This window comes from Idiotropiscis lumnitzeri, chromosome 12 (genome assembly GCF_059441095.1).
Source record: "Idiotropiscis lumnitzeri isolate Australia: NSW breed Sydney's pygmy pipehorse chromosome 12, RoL_Ilum_1.0, whole genome shotgun sequence".
Classification (NCBI taxonomy): domain Eukaryota; kingdom Metazoa; phylum Chordata; class Actinopteri; order Syngnathiformes; family Syngnathidae; genus Idiotropiscis; species Idiotropiscis lumnitzeri.
The window spans coordinates 20,315,369-20,335,399 of record NC_142402.1 but is presented as its reverse complement, the minus strand read 5'-3'; the positions used below and the strand labels follow the sequence as shown (position 1 = coordinate 20,335,399).

The 20,031-nt window shown below is 42.7% G+C and overlaps 1 protein-coding gene across 1 annotated transcript; it reads left to right on the top strand.

Moving 5' to 3' along the window:
* The first annotated feature begins 86 nt into the window (after positions 1–86).
* ube2v2 (ubiquitin-conjugating enzyme E2 variant 2) lies at positions 87–4,152 on the top strand. The gene is made up of 4 exons (XM_088311313.1): positions 87–183; positions 2,602–2,753; positions 3,137–3,262; positions 3,335–4,152. The coding sequence occupies exons 1-4, from the start codon at positions 168–170 to the stop codon at positions 3,479–3,481; spliced, it is 441 nt and encodes a 146-aa protein (XP_088167439.1). The 5' UTR covers positions 87–167; the 3' UTR covers positions 3,482–4,152.
* The last annotated feature ends 15,879 nt before the right edge of the window (positions 4,153–20,031 follow it).

Below are 20,031 nucleotides of genomic sequence, written 5' to 3'. Positions count from 1 at the left end.
TATGAATACATTAAGTACCGATTTTCTATTCATAAAGAATACAAAATAAAAACTTCCTCAAGGCGGTGTCGGAGGATGGGGGGGGGAAAGAGGGCGTGTCCCCGGTGTTCCTCGCCGCCGCGCCGTGACGTCACACTTCTCTGCGCTTCTGGACTCGGCTGAAGAAGATGGCGGCCTCCTCAGGTCTGTGTGCCAAACAAACTAGCATTTAGCCAGCCTTCAAATAAAAAAAAAAAAACTATTACGGACGAACCCGAGCTCCCAGCCACGCTTTAGTTCCGCTCCGACGCCCACGAGAGAATCGTTTACTCAAAATAGACCATAGCGAAAAGCGCCATGTAATGCGTGTAGCTCGTGTGTTGCTAACTAGTAGCCGAGGCGTTGTGGTTAGACGCAATAACTCTTGAATGCATCTCGCTTGGAAAACGGGCAAACTACCAAGGCAGTGACGTGTTTGAAACTCATCATTTACTTTCTAAACTCGTTACTTTTTTTTTTAAACAAACGACATAAGGGTCATGAATGTCTGCTAAGATTAACCGGGCGACGATAGCATTGTGACCGAGTGGTGTCCGTTCATTGAGTGTGGAGCCTCGCCGCAATCATAAAGCGAGCGTGTGGCTCCTGATTAGCCGCAATCATGTGTTGACTGTGCTGTGCTCACAATGGACTCGACGCGGCTCGCCTGTTTTCGTGTCCCGGCTATCTGCGTTCCATTCCATCCACGTCAGGTGACGCTAGCGGCATCTCCTCACCTTAGCATTTCTGTTCGACAACGTTTACGTTCTGTTGTCTTTATTGTACTCACCACGGGGCAATTGCACATTCTTTCTACACAAAGTGCACATTGGTTGGGAGTTTTGAAATGAGTGCGTCGTCTTGCTTTTGTTTCAGTTAATAGACGGAGACCGTTATTTCGCGAAGAAGAGGGGTTGCCTCAAAGTTGCTTCGTAATCATTTAGAAATCGCTTTCTTTAAAAATGCCGCTTTGTTAAAAAAAAAAAAACCCTTGCTTCTCGCGTGTGTGGAAGGGATCGTATTTAAAGCTTATTCATGACACAGTTCCACGTTTAGCATAGCCAGGTGTTATGTTTCTTGTGAGCAAATAACACGGGGGGTGAAAATAGCAATGGGGTACGCCCAAAATATTACAGAGCTTGAAATTGCTGTGGCTACTATCACTGACCGATGCTAACGCAGGAGGAAAGCCAAGACACGTCTTTGTCATGAATATAAAACAATTAAATGTGAAACTCATGCTGAGTGGCTACTTTTTTAGGATACCGGTGCCAAACGTTACTGCGTGTTCGTGGTTCGTGGGTCACTCATTTTCACACGTTTTTCATTGTATTTATTTTTTGTGAGGGGTGATGACGTTTATTCTCAAATAAATTCACCCATTGACTGTTTTTTTGTTTGTGTGGTCATTCCAAAGTAATTGCTGTAATGCTTTGGCGCCATCTGGTGGCATTTTGGGACAATTGAACACTTTCAAGCGAGTTGAGGAGCTTCCTTTAGATCGCAGGTGTCAAACTCTGACCCTGGCGGGCGCTTTCCAGCATGTTTTCCATCTCTCCCGGCTGCAATGCACCTGATTCAAATGAGCGGAATACTTATTAGGCTTCTGCAGAGCTTGATGATGAGCTGATCATTTGAATAAGGTGCGTTGCAGCCGGGATGATGTCATTTCTGCAGAAGGAACATGCGTAGAATCTAAGGAGGTTGGGGTGTGTCCACGTGCTGAAGGGATGTATTATATTGTTTGTGACCCTTTCCCATAAGTTTGCTGAGAAATGGGACACGTCTTTTTTGTCACGAACGCGCATTTCAAGGGTGAATCGGCAAGACAAGATGCAAGAGGTGTTATTGGGATTGGACCCAAAGTTGGCTGTCCTCCTCACTTATTCACATTGAGACATTAAAACACATTTGGAATACATAGTTAAGCCCCTTCCAGATGTGTGAAACCGCTAAAACATACTTTATTAACTGGGCTGCCGTTACCACGTGGGCCAGAAAATGAGCAGTCAAGTCTCCTCGTGCTCCCGAATTCTTTGCAGATGGCTGATTCATGAGCATGTCCATGCAAACGATCTTTGTCGCGGTGCATAATAGGGATGTGCACACTAATCAATCCATCAATTGTGGGGAGTTGATCGTCACTTCATTGCGTCTTGAAGCAATTGAGGCAAAATGCACAACGTGAGTTACAACCGCGCTATGACAACTCCAATAATAACAATGATATTTCATTTATTTTTTGGGGGCGTGGTTGAAACATGCCGACTAAGGTTCCTCCTCAGCCAGAATTCACAATTTGAAGTTATTAAACAGTAATTAATAGACCACAAATTTCAATAAAACTTAACTTTGGGGCATAATTATGTGATTTAGGTGTGATCGTTTCGCCTTCATTGAAATCACTTTGACTTGGAAAATAATCAAGTTAATTGATTTTACCTGTCCGCAGCAGAGTTTTGTATTGTCAAAAATGATCTAAAATGCATCTTTAACATTTTAAAGTAGTGCTGGATTTGTAAAATTTATTTATTTTTTAATTAAAACTGTCTTTATTTCTAATCAGATGTGCTTTTGTTGCAGGTGTTATTAAGGTCCCACGCAATTTCCGCTTGTTGGAGGAACTGGAAGACGGCCAGAAAGGTGACGGCGACGGCACGGTGAGCTGGGGCTTGGAGAATGACGAAGACATGACTCTCACGCAGTGGACCGCCATGATCATCGGGCCAGCCAGAGTAAGAACTTGGCGCCGCCACGCGGTGCTCAAACATTAGCGTTGCGTCTTCAAAGAGACCAAGACATTGGCGATATTTTAGATTGGTCAATAATCAGACACATGACATAATTGCCTCGGTCATTTAACATTTTTCTGGCACCACACACACACACACACCCTTCAACACTTAGAATATTTTCTATAAATTTTTGGGTGTGTTCAAATACATTTACATGGTGTTTAAAGTGTGTCTGTGTGTGAAAGTGATTTGTAAAACCGCATAATTCTTTTTTTTTTATGCTGTTTCAGTGGCACAGATTTTCACCTTCGGGTTCGGAATGTATTCCGCGCAATAAAAGGTTGCACCGTAAATACCTTTTTTTTACTCTCCTGTCTTTTCAGACCAATTACGAGAACAGAATATACAGCTTGAAAGTGGAATGCGGACCCTGGTACCCCGAAACGGCGCCGACTGTTAAATTTGTAACAAAAATCACCATGAACGGGATCAATAATTCCAACGGGACGGTAAGCGCGCTCCTCTCATACTTCCCATGCGGCGTCTGTTCACCGACGTCAACTGTTTGTTTGTCCCCGCAGGTGGACTCACGTTGCATACCAGTATTAGCCAAATGGCAGAATTCTTATTCCATTAAAATTGTCCTTCAAGAGTTAAGGCGTCTAATGATGTCCAAAGAAAATATGAAGCTTCCGCAGCCACCAGAAGGACAGACCTACAGCTCTTAATCACCATGGATTGTTTTGACCCTCTGTCTTAAAAAAAACAAAAACAAAAAAAGCCTACGTAGAAGTATCATTTTCAACAATAAGAAACAACAACAAGAAAAAAACAGAACGAAAGAAACATTGCACATCAACAGTATTGCCTAGAGCAGGATCGGACTCTCGTGTTATGGCCTGGCTCTTAAAAAAAAAACAAAAAAAACGCCCCTGCAGTTCAACATAAAAGATGCCAAGAAGAGCAGTTAATGAAGTGACTATTATGTTCAAGCGGTACCAGCAAGAGTGCTGCTTTCTGCTTTGCCACTGACTGATCACTGATCAAGTTGTGTGTACACCACGGCCCGTCGAGAAGACCCCCTTTTTTTTCTGTTGTTTTTCACATTCAACATGCAGAAGGCTCCATACAGAACTGTGACTGTAATCTCCAGGTAGTGTCACGAGGTGAGAGATTTTTTTTTTTTTTTTTAAATGAATATATAAATATATATTATGTATTTGACACAATACCAATGTTTCTGTTCTCGAGGTCTTTCTCTCTGACATGTAACAGACGTTGAAGCCTGTTTTGTTCCGGAAAAAAACAAACAAACAAACTTGCATTTAACTTCGAGTGAAAATGGCAGGTGTATGGACTTGTGATTTTCCTGAAATTAAAACTCACTGCGAAAAACCAACACCGTCCTGAATGCTTTGTAACTTGTTCTGTTTTGTTGTTTTGGGTTATCACGTCTGCCTCACACCCCAATAAAGATTTTGGGTTCAACTCTCAGCTCTGGAGAATCCGAGGTGTTACCTCGACCTCTTCCTTCCACACTAGCATGCATTTTCAGTAGAGACAGAGCAATACGTTTTATTTTTTTCAGGGCTGATTCTGATTATTAGTAGTCAAAGAGGATGATAACTGATATTTTTTGAGCCAATATTAATTTTCAATAAAAGGGAAAATATTGTCATCAAAATGTACATAATTATTGAACAACTTTTCAGATTAGAAAAAACGTTTTTTTTTTTTTTAATTCTAGCAAAAAATGTAAACAAGTAAATAGCTCCATGCCGTTTTTGACAATAAATAAAAATGTTGGAATGTGTTCTTTGCGCCACCACTAATTCAAACACGTCTTTGTGATTAAGATTGTGGAATACGAACTAATTGAATCGTTGTCAGGGGCCGCCATTTTGCCTTGTATTGCCGCTTGCGGTCGACTGAATATGACGTCACAATTCCTAACGGCTCTGCTTGTGAATGTCTCATGAGCAAACTCAGAAAACAGGTGAGCCGTGATTTTGCGATTTCGCTCAAAGTTATCTACATGACGCCTGTCGAAATAACAATGGATGGATGTTGTTGTTTTTAAAATAATTTCGTTGTGTGCCACAAGATGGCGCACTGTGACTGCCGAGTTATGTTTAAAAATCACTTTGCAGTATAAAGCACGTTTATTAAGCCCTTGTTCTTGGAATAATCTTAAGAGGGCCATTTATTATACCACACTCATTCTCAATCTTTTTTTTTTTATTGGAAGAATAAACTACGCTCATCACGATTGATTGATCACCCAAACCTTACCTAATCTGTGCATTAATTCTCATTTTACTAGTAATTATTCAAGTCTTTTAGAGCATTCTTCACAAGGGCTTCTTAGATGTTTGCTTTCTTTATCTAATTATTAGAAAGCACATTTAAGCGGCTTTGTTTCCGATCGTCACAGTGCGGGCAGTTTGATCGGTTTCAAATGATGCTTTACCCGCTTAATGGAGGAGCGCTTTTAAATGATTGTTTTCAAAGGTGGAATCTTGCAGGAATGACATTGTTTGATTTTTTTCTCTTCACGCAGAAACACCACAATGATTCAACGCAGGTCAAATCCTCATTGATGTTTTTATTGATCGTGCATGGTCTCGAACATCAGCCCGGTAAAAATAAACAAAACACAATCAGGAGTGATAATGCTTCAGAAAATAGACCCAAACGTTTCTCAGACCTTTCTGCATCAAGGCCATGACAGTACATCAAGCCTTTACACATGTGACTATGCTTTATGACATTTCCACAATAGGTCTCCTAGCACAGGCCCACGGCCCGGTACTTCCAGTTTTTTTATTATTTGGAGCTGAAAAATATTTTATTTTGAAAAGTTACCAGATTATCTCCGTTACATTCATCTCTATGGTCACTTCACGCATGTCAAGAAGCTAATTGTCTCGGTCGCGCGACCCTAATATTAAAACCACAAGCTAGTAAAATGAGTTAAAAAAAAAAAAAAACAACCAAACTGACCACGTACGTTGCACAAAGACCACTCTGCACGATATGCAGCAAGCTCGCTCTGGAACAAGCCATTAAATGGCAACAGCAATGCAGGAATTTATCAAGCGAGCATGTTGACGTGGAGTGAGAAATGAGCTTGCTAAACTTGGGGAGGAGCTAAGTTTAGCCTGGGTTGTTAGTGGAAGTTATGCAGCACATCAAATCATCTGCTTGCCATTATTTTAAAGGGAACTTTGATGAGTTTAAAAGTGATTCTGAACAGTTTTGGGATCACAGTTTCTGATATACAGTATTTATAGAATATATTGGAAATATGGGTGACTTAACGAGCAAAAAAAAAAAAAAAAGGCTATTTGACATCTTTAGCCGTCAATGGTAATAAATGAGTTAATACGAAATAAGGTGTATGTGTGTGTGTTTGTGTTTATGCGGCAGGGCTCTGTCCCTGATTGCCCATGAGGTCATGACAGTCCACACTCCAGCTTGTTCTGATTTCCATACAAATGGTGGTTACATCACCGGCGCAGGTAAACAGAATCCCCCCTATGCACACTGACTCTTTCAAAACAGCGTGAAAGGGGCTGCAGTGCGTGTTTTAGTCCAAAAAATGGACCATAGCCGTCAACGTCTGTTACTTGTCCCGTCTCAAGGACCGGCTTAGGCATGCGTCTCTGGGCCGTGACGATAATTTCCCTCAGTGAACCCCTTGCAAAAGAAGTCGAATCGTTTATTAAATGACGACGTGGGCGCGCTGTCTCAGTGTCTGTTTGATGGAATCGTGATGAGTCACAAGCCCTGTTACGTGAACGGATACGACCAGCCCATTGTGAGGCCTGCATGTATTTGATTGATTGATTGATTGATTTGCCAGAGTTCCTCCCCTCCTGACCTGTCATGTCTATTGTGTTTCCCTAGAGGGCGCTGTGCCTCCACCCGGGCCTTGAGACTTGGCTTGTGTGTGACCCTCACAGGCTGCTTGAGTGCACGCTGTCATGTTTAAGCAAAGTGACATGTTTAGCACTCAGGCTGCAGGAGGTCGCTTCGTCGCGGGCGTGTGTTGCATCCCGTGTGTACTCTTTCGCTTGCCGTGCGTGGATGTGGGTGTGAAGTGAGTCAGTGTTTTGCCGCAGAAGATGACCTCGCGCCCCCCTCGTGGGGTGGGGGGGGGGGGGCGCAAAGGCAGGAGTTTGACTTTGCAGAGCCGATATTCAACTCTCTGGATGGCTGCTCTTCGGCGTTTTTTCACTTGATTTGTTTTTGCCTCGTCTTCCTTTGCTCTTCGAGGAAGTCATGAATATGAAATCTCGAGTTGTCTCGTTCGCGCGGCGGACATAAAAGAGAGCCTCCCGGTTAGCGACGATTTGTCGCTTTTATTCAGCACGCTCGCTCAAGCCTTCATGTTTTCCAGCGGCACATTTTAACGGAATCGGTCCTCAAGGCCCGTCTCCCCCTCGTCTTGGCTTCAAACTCGACACCTGCACAAACGCGACGAGTTTTTGCATTCCAACGCATAGTCGGCCTCGGCTTCAACTGACGCCGCGCCCCAATCGGACACAGATTCCACGCAATGCACTTGATATTTTTGCCCGCTGGGGGGCAAAATATTTTGGCGGTTACGACGACCTTAACTGCTATGTCGACGGGTATGCATCCAACAAAAGATGATTTGATACATTCATTTTGGTGTGGACCGATTTCGATACGATTCCGATTTCATTTGAGAGGTTACAATATGACAGAACTTGACATTAATTGTCCCACACTGGTAGCATTGTTTACTATTCCAAGGCCTCCCCTTTCGTGTATTCCTAAAACCGCTAGCACGTGCCTGCTATTCTCTGCAGTTAAGTCAATAAATATGCTAGCTTGTCTAAAGTTCCGCGCAACCCGAGGTCCGTTTTTTTGGTCAATTGAATGTTTTTTATTGTAAAGGTGCGTTGGTTTTGACAAAATACAAAAATGCATTCCTTTGAACTTCGATATGTTGGCATTGTGAAAATTGGTTATTCATCAAAATAATGGTTATTTATCGTGGATTTTATGTTTCTTTATCAGAAAACTAATTTACTCATTTAATTCATAAAACGTGCAAATACACGTCTTCAGAAATGTCCTCGCCGACCAAAGATGTATTTATACGTCTCAGGTTCTTTTTTTTTTACACGGGAGTGCACAGGTGGTTCTCACGTCGCTTCTGACTGAGACAAAATCAGTAAGTAATCACGCAAGGTTGATGAAGAAGAGAATGAGGACTTGTAGGAGTGGCCGTGATGGACTGGCGTGGTGAGAGCATGTTAGGAGTCAGCGCAGCCTCACGGGGGATCGTGCCGGTCCTTCCCTATGGAATGAGCTTCCGTTAAATATTAGGCAAGCCCCGCCCCCATTCTGTACAACCTGTTTGAATACACATTTCTATTCTTTAGCTTTCGCCTCAACATGAGACTGTCGCTGGTCTGCCGTTCTTCTTCTGGTTTCCATTGTTTGTCTTTTAAATTGTGTGCTAATTTAGAAGCGCTTTGTTCCAGCTCCAGCTGTTATGAAATGCGCTCTATAAATAAAGTTGTATGGTATTCTATTGTTTTACGATGCAAAAATATAGCGTCTGTAGGCGGGAGCAGGCCGGAGCCACGGGAAAATGTTCGGTGCATGAAAATGGGAAGGAATGCCAGCCGTAGTAGAGAAGGGACATCGATCTCGTCTGCAGCCGGCTGGCCTCTGCTGCCAGGCCGCTAACCTTTCACCCTGCAGGGCCAAAAGGTCCACCTCCTGTTTGTGTTGATACTGTAAAAAGTCTTGCTTGCTTTCTGCCGACACAATGGAGAATGTGTCCTTTGACGGATCGGCGCCCCCTGGAAAGTTATTGGGGACATGAGCCCCGGAGACCAGTTTTCATGATGGACACGGAATTCAGTGGGCATGTCTATCATAACAGAATGCACCAAAAAATCTGAAGAAATCAAACAGGAAGTGGGCCATTTTGATTTGTAGCAGAAATTCTTGGCAAATTCCTCTTTCGCAATCTCGGACGACGGAATTTCACACAGATGAGCCCCAATCAGAAGCCGTATGCGAAACAGATGCCAATCTTTTTTAGCTGCAACGTCTATTTAGGATGGAGCGTAGCTTCAAAGTTTGATTATAGTTTCAGACACCATTTTCTTGACTTTATTTAGTTCTTTTCTGGTGGAGATGTAGTCTTGGGATTGGTTTGCCATCTTGTGGCGAACACTGTTATGACAACGTAAAACTGCTCGGCTAACGTTTTTACTTTCGATGGCTAGGACTTATTCATGGCTGTTTTCAGCTTTCATTCGCAGTCTTTGTCATTGTGACGAAGCACTGATTCATCGCACAGATATCAAGGACAAAGAAGGGGGGAAAAAAACATTTATTAAAGAAACATTTAGTTACCTGGCAACATGAACCAAAATGCCTTTGATGTTAAAAAGGTGATTCAGAAATTGAAAATAACATCTAAATCTAATGACAAGATTTGCCTCCAACGAAATAAACCACAATCGTAAACTCTGTATTTGTTGTTTTTGGGCTTTGGTTTCATGTTTTGTGTTGTCGTCAAGTCGATTGTGTCCACCTGTGTTCATTTACCCAAGCCCTTGTGTTAACCAATCAGGTCCTTCTTGTCCAAGTGCTCCTCGTTGTCTCGTCACTTGGTTTGTATTTAGTTCCCTGGTTGCGGTCACTTCTTGTTGGTTTGTTTTTATTGTCGCTATTGTTGCTATTCGTAACAAGGTGTCTTGTCTCTTAATAATTGTCTGTCGTCCGCTTCTTAGCGTTTTTCAGTTTTCTCAGTCATAGTCCTTGTTTTGTTGATCCTTGTTATTTTGCTTTTATCATCTTTTTGTTGCTCCCCGTGCCTTTATATATTTTTCAATTAAACCCCATTTAAGTTACCCAATCCTCGCTTCCCTGCGTTTGGGTCCTCCTCAACCTCCACCCCAACGTGACACGTGGTATCAACGGAAATAGTCGGCGGATTTGCAAAATCCCACGGCATCGTTTTTCCTCATGAAGTCAAAGTCGGTCAAATTGACGCGACGCTCACGTGCTGGTCAAATGCCTCAAAGATGCGTTTGGGCTGATTCCAGCACGTGGTGCGAGTTCATGTAATGAAGTGGAGTGCAACTCAATTTTGCAAACCTGAGCTACTTGTGAATTATTAAGAGTCATCATGGTGCACGTGCATAACCGTGTTTACTGGAAGTAATTATCCAAGCAGATGGAGTTTTGTTGGCAAACGCGACGCTTAGTGAGTGTTCAAGTGCCGTGTTTACAGTCAGATAAATGAACACCATCGTCGTTTTGATGTGTGTGTGTGTGTGTGTGTTGGGGGGGGGGGGAGTCCCAGATTGGATGCATGTGTTTCCACACTCGTTGTAGGGCTTTTATTTCAAGCGTAATGTACGATAAAACTCCAAAATCGTGCACGTTCGGTTCATTGACGGCTCAAAATCACGGCTGTAAAAACTCGTTCGGGCTTCCCTCAGAGGGTCCAAAGAAATATTTAACCCTCTCATCGTATTATTTCATATGCATGACAAATTGATGGATTGTTAGTTTTTAAATCAGAAGTCAAGGAAAATCGTTTGCTCGACTATTGTTCCGGTTCGTGTAAAAAGCGTAAAAAAAATGTTTTGTCACACGTCAATTTGAAATTTCGGTTCAGATTTTGGCCACGACCATGGATGACAACATTATTCCTTTTGCGCGCGACAAATATATTTGGCCCCCAGGCCATGAGTTTGACACCAGTGCTCTAAATGTGAGCAGTCATTATGTGTCCTACGATCACCAATTTTTTTTTTTTTAGATTTGAATGAAGTTTGTAAAAAAAAAAAAGGCGATTGTCGCAAAAAAGTCATCATGAAGAAAACCAAAATATTCAAAGCAGAAAAACTGGTGAAAAGTAATATCCACACAAGATCAAAATCAAAGACCTGGTGGTCGATCGCTAGCTAGCTAGCTAACTCGCTAATGTAGCGTTTTCCATCACTCTCTGCTCCTTGTCAAATGGACGCAGCAACAATTGTTTTTGAGATTTCATTTTACCCGACATAAATTTCGGACACGATTTGTAATGACAGCTCAGGTTCGGTGTGTCAAACCAAAGTTTAGGACGTGTTAAGCTGTCTGTATCACAAACAGTGAGGTGAGGCCACAGAGGAGTGGCTTTTATAGTCAGTAGGCAGCCATGAGTGAAATGGTCGTCCTTCGGCACTGAGCTGTCAGGCTGCTTCCAAAGAGAACATCTAAAAAGAGAAACGCGCCGAAGCACAATAGCTGGAAAGCCGGGGAGTGCGCCGGCGCTTTCCTCTTGTCAGCGGCCCGCTCAGCCTCTTTTGTGTAAGCACATCCGTCCTGTGAAAGCCCCTGACGGCCCGCCGGCCGGCCGGCTGGCCCGCCGGTGGATCCTCCACCTGCTAGAGAGAGTGTAGGGTCTGCGAAATGGCAAGCCACAAGCTCCCCCCCCCAACCGCCACCCGCCGCCCGGACCCCCACCCCACTTCCCTCGTTCGACTGGCGCCAGTGCAGCCTTTGATTATTTGTCTTAACAGTTCATTTAGCGCCACCGCCAACACGTGCGCCAAAGCTGCCTTCACTTGCTCATGCATCACCGACAAATGGGACTTTTATGAGTTCCTTTTCACAGGGACACCCCCCCCCCCCCCCAACACACACACTTCACACACTCCCACCGACATTCTCCGCCTAACTCCCCTCTGTGAGACACCATCCAGTGGTTCTCAAACTGGGATCACTGGACCGCCGGGGAGCCGCGAATCGTAACTTATGGGTCAGCAGAAAAAAAAAAAAATAAAGCGCTAATTTATCTTGTGGTATTTAAAAAAAGTGCATTTGTGGACCAGTGCGACAATAAAGCTAACATACTAAATCAATTACTTATTAGCATTTGTCCACTTAAAAGCTTTAATATAATTGTATCATCGCATTAATCGTCATCTCTGCATGAATCCAAGGACGAAAAGCGTCATTTTTTTCATTGTGGGAGCATCTTCCCCATTCTCCTTGTGAGTGTTTTCATTATAACTCAGATTTGGACTCACTAAAATGAAACAATGAAGATAATGTAATGTAGGCAAGGAAAGACACATTCGCTGATTTATTGAACAGGACAAACACAAATGAAAAATGAGTACACTTGCAAGGAGCTGCTCTGTAAATCCGATTTTTTTATTTATTTTTTTAATGAACAAAAGCCATATTTCTTTGAGAATATAGTCCAACCACTTCATCTTAAATATATTCGACTTTATTCTTGTAAGATTCAGATTTTTTTATCTAGACAAAATAAATCTGTATTCCGGTCAACAATACAACTTTTTTGTTTGGAAAAAAATACTATGATTCTAACTTTTCCCATAAAACGTATGAATTTATTATCATAACGTTTCATAAAAAAAGACAACTTCTAAAATCCTATGCCCTTTTCCAGGTACACATGGTAGTTATGCTTAATTGGCACCTATATGAGAGATCCTTTGTAAAATGTGACCATGTAAGGGGTCCCTGGACCCCAAAAAGTTTGAGAACCTCTGCCCAACCAATCATTTTTTTTTCACCAACCTCAAGTCATTTCTTGCTTCAATGTCTTCCACATCTTGCCTGCAAGAGTTATTTGTGGCCAGATCGGCCCCATGTTTGCGTTATGAGGCTACATTTCATGACAAAGACGGCAAAGTGGGCGCCACCGCTGGTCGCAAGAATGTGAATTACCGTAAGTATCCTTAAATTGCACAGGCCATGTTTCCACGAGGGCCTTAACAAAATATCAACGCAGTGATAAATCCTTTTACTATCTGTCATGGTACAGCATCTAAAAAAAAATTAAAAAAAAGGTTTCATGTGCTGTGAAAGCTAACATTAAAATCTAACGCTAATTGGCTAATGCGATTAACTCAATTCTCAGAGTCACATACTTTTTAATTAGCCATCAAGAGATTTGCATCCCCGCTAAAGCTAACATGAGCCACCAAATTACTAACTAACCCGTAGTTAGATAAGAAGCATGGCTAACTAACTAGCCATTTGATAAAACGGATGTCTGCTAAACCTAATGCGATGTGACACATACTCGCTAACTAGCGATGCGATATGACTGATGGCTGGCAAATTGTTATAAACTAGCCATAATTGCTAAAGCTAATGCCGCGGGCAAACACTTGATAACGGCTGCTCAAGCCAATGTTTGGAGGGAAATACTAACTTCCAAATTCAATTTGCATGGCGACTAAAGCCAAAGCAAGGCGGCACATGGTTGGAAACTAGCCATTAAATGTGTGGCTCAGCTGTTTAAGCTAACACTAACGGGAAAATACTCACTACTCAGCTAATGGGTGAGTCTTCTTTACGCTGCTAAGGAGTGGCAGAAAGCATGAACCAGCCAGTACATGAGTCTTGTGGCTACTAATGCTAACGCTAGATCTGTAAGTTTTACTAACCATCCTGTAGATGAGTTTTTTGTCTGCTTGCGCTAATGCTTACTACAAAGTCCAATGGCTTCTATCTAGCCAGCTGCTAACGCTCGATAACAAATGCTCACTAATTAGCCAGGAGACACGTCTTACGGCTCTAAAGCTAACAAAAGGCCGCAAATGCTTGCAAACGAGCAAGTACACTAATCTTTTATCTGCTAAAGCTAACGCGAGATGTCAAATTTAATGGTGGTTAGTTGAACATTGTTTTTGTGGGGTAGAAACATTCAAAGTACACCGACAGCGAAGACCGGGCCTGACGAAGACGAGCCTGCGGTCGCGGCTTCCTCCTGCTGAGCGTCCCGGTTTTTTTTTTTTTTTTTTTTCGCGTGGCCACTTGAAAACGTGTCCTGGCGACCGCGGGAGACGACGTGTCGGTTTGCTCTGCAGACGAGCGAGAAGCCGCGTCCAAATATTTCCACGGCTCCTGCGGCCTCGCGCTGGCATAGCAGCGTGGTGAGCTCATGTGTGCGCCGCCGCCGCTCCGTTTTGTGATGGCTCAGCACTCTCTCGTCTCTCCACTCGCCGCCGCCGCCAAGTATCAGTGTCGCAGTCCTCCGTTTGAGGTCTGAGGTTTTTAATAAAGGCCCATTATGTGTCAGCCTGGCCAAGTGTTGAAAAAGCACAGGTCGCATTTTGCTGTTTGACTTCATATCCGGAGCGTTGAATTCTCTTCTTGGCCAGACGGCTTGACGATAGCGCCATCCATCAGCTGAGATACGCATCCTCTAAAGAAAGGCTTAAGTGTGCGAGACATGAATGGAAAAAGTCAGCCTACGTCGTAAACAAGACGTCTGGAAACACGTTTCCTTCCACCGACGGATTCGCATTAGTGCCCTTTGCAACGATATGCACTCATCTGGTTTGTGGCGTACATCGGCCAGCTAGCAAAAGTCGTTAGCTGCATGCACTAGTGGAAGATGACACAAAATTGATAATTAGCCACAAGCTGTCATGACTTGTCCAAAATATCTATTTAAAAATACATCAGAACCAACGATACCTATTAAACGTAAACAGTTTCAGGCATGCTAAAGCTAACACTAGCAAAAACTTGATAACTGTTAATTGAAAACTCAGTTGGCTATTACGTTGTAAAACTAACATCAGGTGGAAAATGCAGTTCTTCAACTTAGTCACATGGCTGCTAAAGCTAGGTAGCAAATACACGCTAAGCGGCCATTCGACGAGCCTTCATTCGGCTATGAAATCCAATGCTAGCTGGAAAAAGCATTAGACGTCTTCTGTTGGCTGCTAAAGCTAGCATAAGGAGGCAACTACTCGCTAATTGGCTTCATAGTAGCCATCCATCCATCTTTTATTCCGCTTATCCTCACTTGGATCGCGGGTGTGCTATAACCTATCCCAGTTGACTATGAACAAAAGAAGCTAGGTACACTCTGGATCGCTCACCAGGCAATAGCAGGGCACACAGACAGGCAAGCATTCACAATATTATATTATATTATATTTTATGTCAAACCGCCGAGATGCTTAACACCGTCTTACGCTAAACAAGGTGCAGGGATGACAAAGTCAGTGGTCAAGAAGGACGGAAGGAGATAGACATCTCAGGGGAACGCTGTCTTCTTCTTTGTGGATTCCCTCCTCTTCCTTCCTCGCATTGTCCCACATCCTCTCCTCCTCCCCGACTGCCACAATAGCGGGCAGCAGCGGTGGCGTCGGGCACCGAGGGGGCAACTGGGGGGGGGACACCAATGCTCCGGATTGACAGGAAGCCACCTACCTCTCGATGCAATTAAGCAGAACAAAAGAAAGAAGAGGCTTCGGGCAGCCTGACTCTACATGACAGCTTTGCGTGACGCTTTTGGGCCTTGGTGGCTGTGATAAACATGGCCGCTGGAAATAAACTTTATATAAGTGCCATTTGTTTTTAGTGACGCACGCGGATACGCTGTTGTTTCGGAAATAACTAGAATATTTGAACATAACATTGTTGCCCAAGCTAACGCTTGGTAGTGAATACGTGGTAGCTAGCCGTTAGAAGAGGGAGGTGGCTGTCGAACGTTATATGCTGTTATATTAGATTAGATTAGATTAGATTAACATGGCTGCTAAAGCTAATGCTAAGTAATAATTACGACAAAACGCGGTATTCGATGAGTTGTGTGGCTGCTAATGATGGATAAAAATATTTGCTAACTTGTTGTCAAAAATTCGACATGGCTAGCGATCAGAAAGTGCCAAACAGTCACTAATCAGACATCAAAAGAGTGGCTACTGAAGCTAATGCTAGGTGACTCGCTATGTACCTTTAAGATGAGTTGCACAGTCACTACAAGTAACATAACGTAGAACACACTCACTAACTAGCTGTAAAACGATCTGAACGACTGCTAAGGCTAATGCTACATACTTGCTAATTAGGATTGCCACTGAAGCTAATGTGAGCTTGCAAATACGTGATAACTAGCTCTTAAATGGCTCACGTGGTGACGCTAGTGCTGCTAACAAATCATTGGAAGAGTGACACTGCGATTGACACTCGCTAACTACCTCTTAGCTGCCAGTGCTAATGCTAGGTGGTAAATACTTCATTAGATGTGTGACTTCTACAGTTGCCAAAAGCTAGGTACATAATAGTTGCTAACTAGCAATTACTGTAAATTAGCTGCTAAAGCTAATATAAATAAATGAACATGCACTCACCAGCTGCTACGCTAACTGTTTTTGTGGTAAATACTCTGCAATATTTAAAACGTAAAAAATATTTATATAAGATTCCTAAAATGATGTTCTTAATGTCATTTTTTTTGTTACTCAGACTCATATTCTTAATGTTTGTTAATGTTAATTGTTTTCAGAATCTAGAAGAAACCTTCATTAAAAGCAACACTTTACAAACAAAATGAAGACAGTTAATGCGCAAAGCTCGTCATTTATCATCTTATTTGAAAGAAAGTCTGATTAAAAAAAAGCACCCATGACACTAATAATCCCTCTTTTCCCCGCTTTGGCTTGAATGTCAGCGTTTTTCTCACTATTCTTCTCATTAATGATAATAATAATAATAATAAAGGACCCGACGGCACCGCTCAGTGAGTGGGATTAGGCTGCTTCATGTCGTATGAGAAAATAAACGGCGGCCAAAACGGGCAATTAAGTGGATCCCAGAATGAGAGGCTCCAGCAGGACGCACCGATAGTTTTTTTTATGAGCCATTTCCTTATTTCCTTTGCCTCACGCCAGCAGAAGGAATGCTCACTTTTCTGTTTCACACACACACACACACACACACAGCCTTTAGTTTCGTTTAGTGTTGCAACATTTATGTGAAGTAATTAAAAACATCCACTGGTAATTTAATAGTTCTCACCAAACAGAGACATGCAGTCTACACACTCCCCCCCCCCCCCCACTCGCTCGTTCTGCCGTTGCTATATAAATAACGTGGAATGTTGCAAGTACACAGATGATTTTGGCCCCAATGCAGCATTTTTGCAACAAGTCCTGTTCTGTGTCACTTTGACCCCGGCGTGATCTTGCCGACATGCAATCTGCACAATCTCGAATACAGTGCTGCCGCTAAGGTAACTTGAAACTAAATGTCATATTTTCAGGAAAATAAAAACAGGCCAGAAATAGTTGTACAAATGCGCTCAGTCAATCTCATTTAAACCAGGTTCAAAGAACGAATGCTTTGTGGGTTTTTTTTGTTGTTTTTTTGTGGGTCAAAGAAAATTAAGGTGCATGCTTTTTTTGGGGGCAGTTTAGTTTTTTTGTATGGAAAAAAAAAGGGAAATCTTTGATTAGATGAGTGGATTCCAGATTTTTCTTTAAGTTAACTTTTTGAACAGCTTTAATTGTTTTTTGTTTGATAATGCTGATGCTTTTTATATGGATATTTCTTTTTGTAGAATTTTTTTACAGGACAGTTTTTGTTGTTTTGATTTTTTTTAAATGATACATGCTTTTGTTTGACCATTTTTGTAGTTGATAAAAAAAAAATTGAAGTTCAAAGCTTTATGTTGGATGAATTTTTGTAAAGATAAATGCGTTTTGTTGGAAAGTAACAAAAAGGAATGGTTGGACAAGTTTTTCTAAGCCTGTCAAAAACCAAATTGCAACGTTTGTGGTATCACACGAATTTTATTCCCGATTTTCTTCAAAGCTGCCATTCCAGCTGCTTCCTTTGACCTACATTGATGGCATCTCAAACTTTATCCGTAAAAAGTGAACAGAAGCCTCACGTCGTCTTGTATAATCATTTTCATTCTCCTCCCACCGCCGTCAGGAGGGGAAAATAAATAGAACAATTTGGAAAGGGAAAAAAAAAAAAAACAGTCGTAGCCAAGCACATTGGTGACATCAGCACAAACGCAAGGACGCCGGCTCTTTAATGCTCTCCATTTCCCATGCAGCCCACAAGTAGAGCGAGGTCGCCTGGCGCCACAATCATCACGCGTGTCCATCACTCGCAACGCTGGCTGTTTTCCTTTGCAGGATGAGCTCAGCTCCTCCTCTGGCGCTGAAAGCGTTTATTTGACCGAGATCCTAACGCTTTATCTTGGCCATGCTGTTTCAATAGCGGCCAACGTCGGAATGTCCCCAGAGATGCGGCTGGCCCTCCCAATAGGCCCATTCATTTCATCAGGACAGCCTTTGAACATGTGCTTTGTGTTAGCGCTCCCTTCAAGACGCACCCAACCTTTTACGCGAGCGACCCAAAGCCAATGATTACGTTCGACCGTTGAACAGAAGGGCCTGTACACTCCAAAAGATCATGTTGTTTAGTGACAATTAGATCACAGCAGTTAACAGTCAGCTGGGCTTCACAGCTGTTAGCTTATAGCGGGAAATGATGGAACCAAGCTAACGAGGTTAACGCTGGGAAATAGCTAGCAAAAAAGACTTTAAAGCGTGTTATCTGGAAAGTATACAAACAAAAAAATAAAAATGACTTAAAGGAAAATGGATTATTATTATGGTTAGCGTGATGGCTGGAAATACCAAAGCTAACAAGCGTATCGGATACAGATAGTGATCGCAATAAAGTTGCCGTGCAATTTTTACAAACGTGAAAATGTGGTAGTCATCATTTTTAGTCTATGCCCGCGGTGTGCCGAAAAGTAAAACTTGAACAAAGCCACGGGCCAGCATTTAATTTTTTAAAAACAATATAAATGCATTTTTTTATTACAAGTGGTTTTATTAATTACAATGTTTCTTTTTTTTAAATTACGATTATCATTTTCAATGTAAAATGGTATAGTCGTCATTTGGTATAACCTCGCGGGCCAAATATAATTACACTGCGGGCCAAATTTGGCCCGCGGGCCGGAGTTTGACACCCATGGTCTATGCCAATAAATGTTTGTTGTTTACAGATGCTTTTAGCATGTTATCATCTGAAAGTGTCACCCTAAACAAATTCATGTTTGCCATTCTTGATTTAGGATTACAATCGACGAAAAAGGAAAGTTGCACTACAATGTTGGTGGACCAGCCCGGACAATGTTTTTTTTTTTAAGCATGTGTAATGATTTTTTTTTTTACCATTTAGCATGTACATCTAGTAGCCTTTGACAGTGTCACTTTAACAAAAAATGCATTCTTACATGTCATTACGTTCATGTGACTCCTTTTTCTTAACTCGACTTCCCCTTTAAGAGGCACCTTTGCCTTTAAGAAAGGTTTTTTTATTTAATATCTGGCCTGAGCCATCTCGGATAAGAACGGCGACAGTCTGGAATTTCCATATCTCCAAGCACCGCTGACCATTACAGAAATATGCTTTAGCTACAATGAATTATAACGCTTTAACATGTGGCGTGAAGCGGCGATGGCGTTGATAATTTAGTGGCGCCAACGGCAAAAAAAAAAACACTGAAGGAGCCTTTTGTTTATATTTATTCCCCAATTAGCAGCCATGCTGCAAAATTGCTAGCAAAGGCGCTACAATTGGACACATTGTGTGGAATTAGCATTGTGGAGCCTGAGGTGGCTCCCCCGCCGTGTTTTTTATTCGTCACCTGGGAGCGCCGCTCCGAGGCCAGGTCATGGGCCAGCTCAACGGGGGCAGCCCGGCGAATGGCCCGCCGCTGCCGCTGAGGCTGACCCTCAACAAGGCCGCCATTCAAAGCCTCCAGCTCACCCCGTTTGTCAGGAATGTCTCCTGCAGCGGCAGGGGGGCTTCAACGGAAGTCAGATGTGCTTTCAAGGGAACACACAGATGAGGCGCGCGCGGACACTGTTACCGTTCAAAGGACATTCAAAGACGTCCTTTGACGCGGACTCTGTCAGCTTTATCACTTCGCCGCTAAACAGCCTCATCAGCTGTCACGCGACGTCGTTGAGGCACTACAAAGAAGTATCACTCTCAAAACAAATGAAAAGTTAGGTTGAAAAAAAGTACTGGCGTCGTAAACAAAGGAGAATTAAGTTGTTCTTTTGAAGAGTGTCAAAATTTCCATCTGGTCCTTAGAAAAAAAGTGCAAAGTAAAATTCTGAAAAAAAAAGACTTCTTGTAAGCAGCCTGTAAATTGAAATGACTTACCGATGCAAAAACCACTCAGCAGCGTGAATATTTTTTTTATTTTGCTGTTGTGAAACCCACAACAGATTTTAGCCCCGCAAAGCGTAATAATGTCTCTTCTTTTCCCCGCAGTGGGATTATTGGCCCACCACTGTTACGTGAAGCCAAGTGGAAGTCCAACCAAAAGGAAAAGGCGCCGATGATTAAAGGGGTCACTTGGATGGAAAGATGGCGCACTGCACAAAGGCAGCGGCGGCCCAAAAATACGCGGCGACGA

Coding starts and splice junctions, on each gene's coding strand:
- ube2v2 (XM_088311313.1), top strand. Junction 2,754..3,136: donor TGATCATCGGGCCAGCCAGA/GTAAGAACTTGG, acceptor CTGTCTTTTCAG/ACCAATTACGAGAACAGAAT. Junction 3,263..3,334: donor TCAATAATTCCAACGGGACG/GTAAGCGCGCTC, acceptor TTGTCCCCGCAG/GTGGACTCACGTTGCATACC.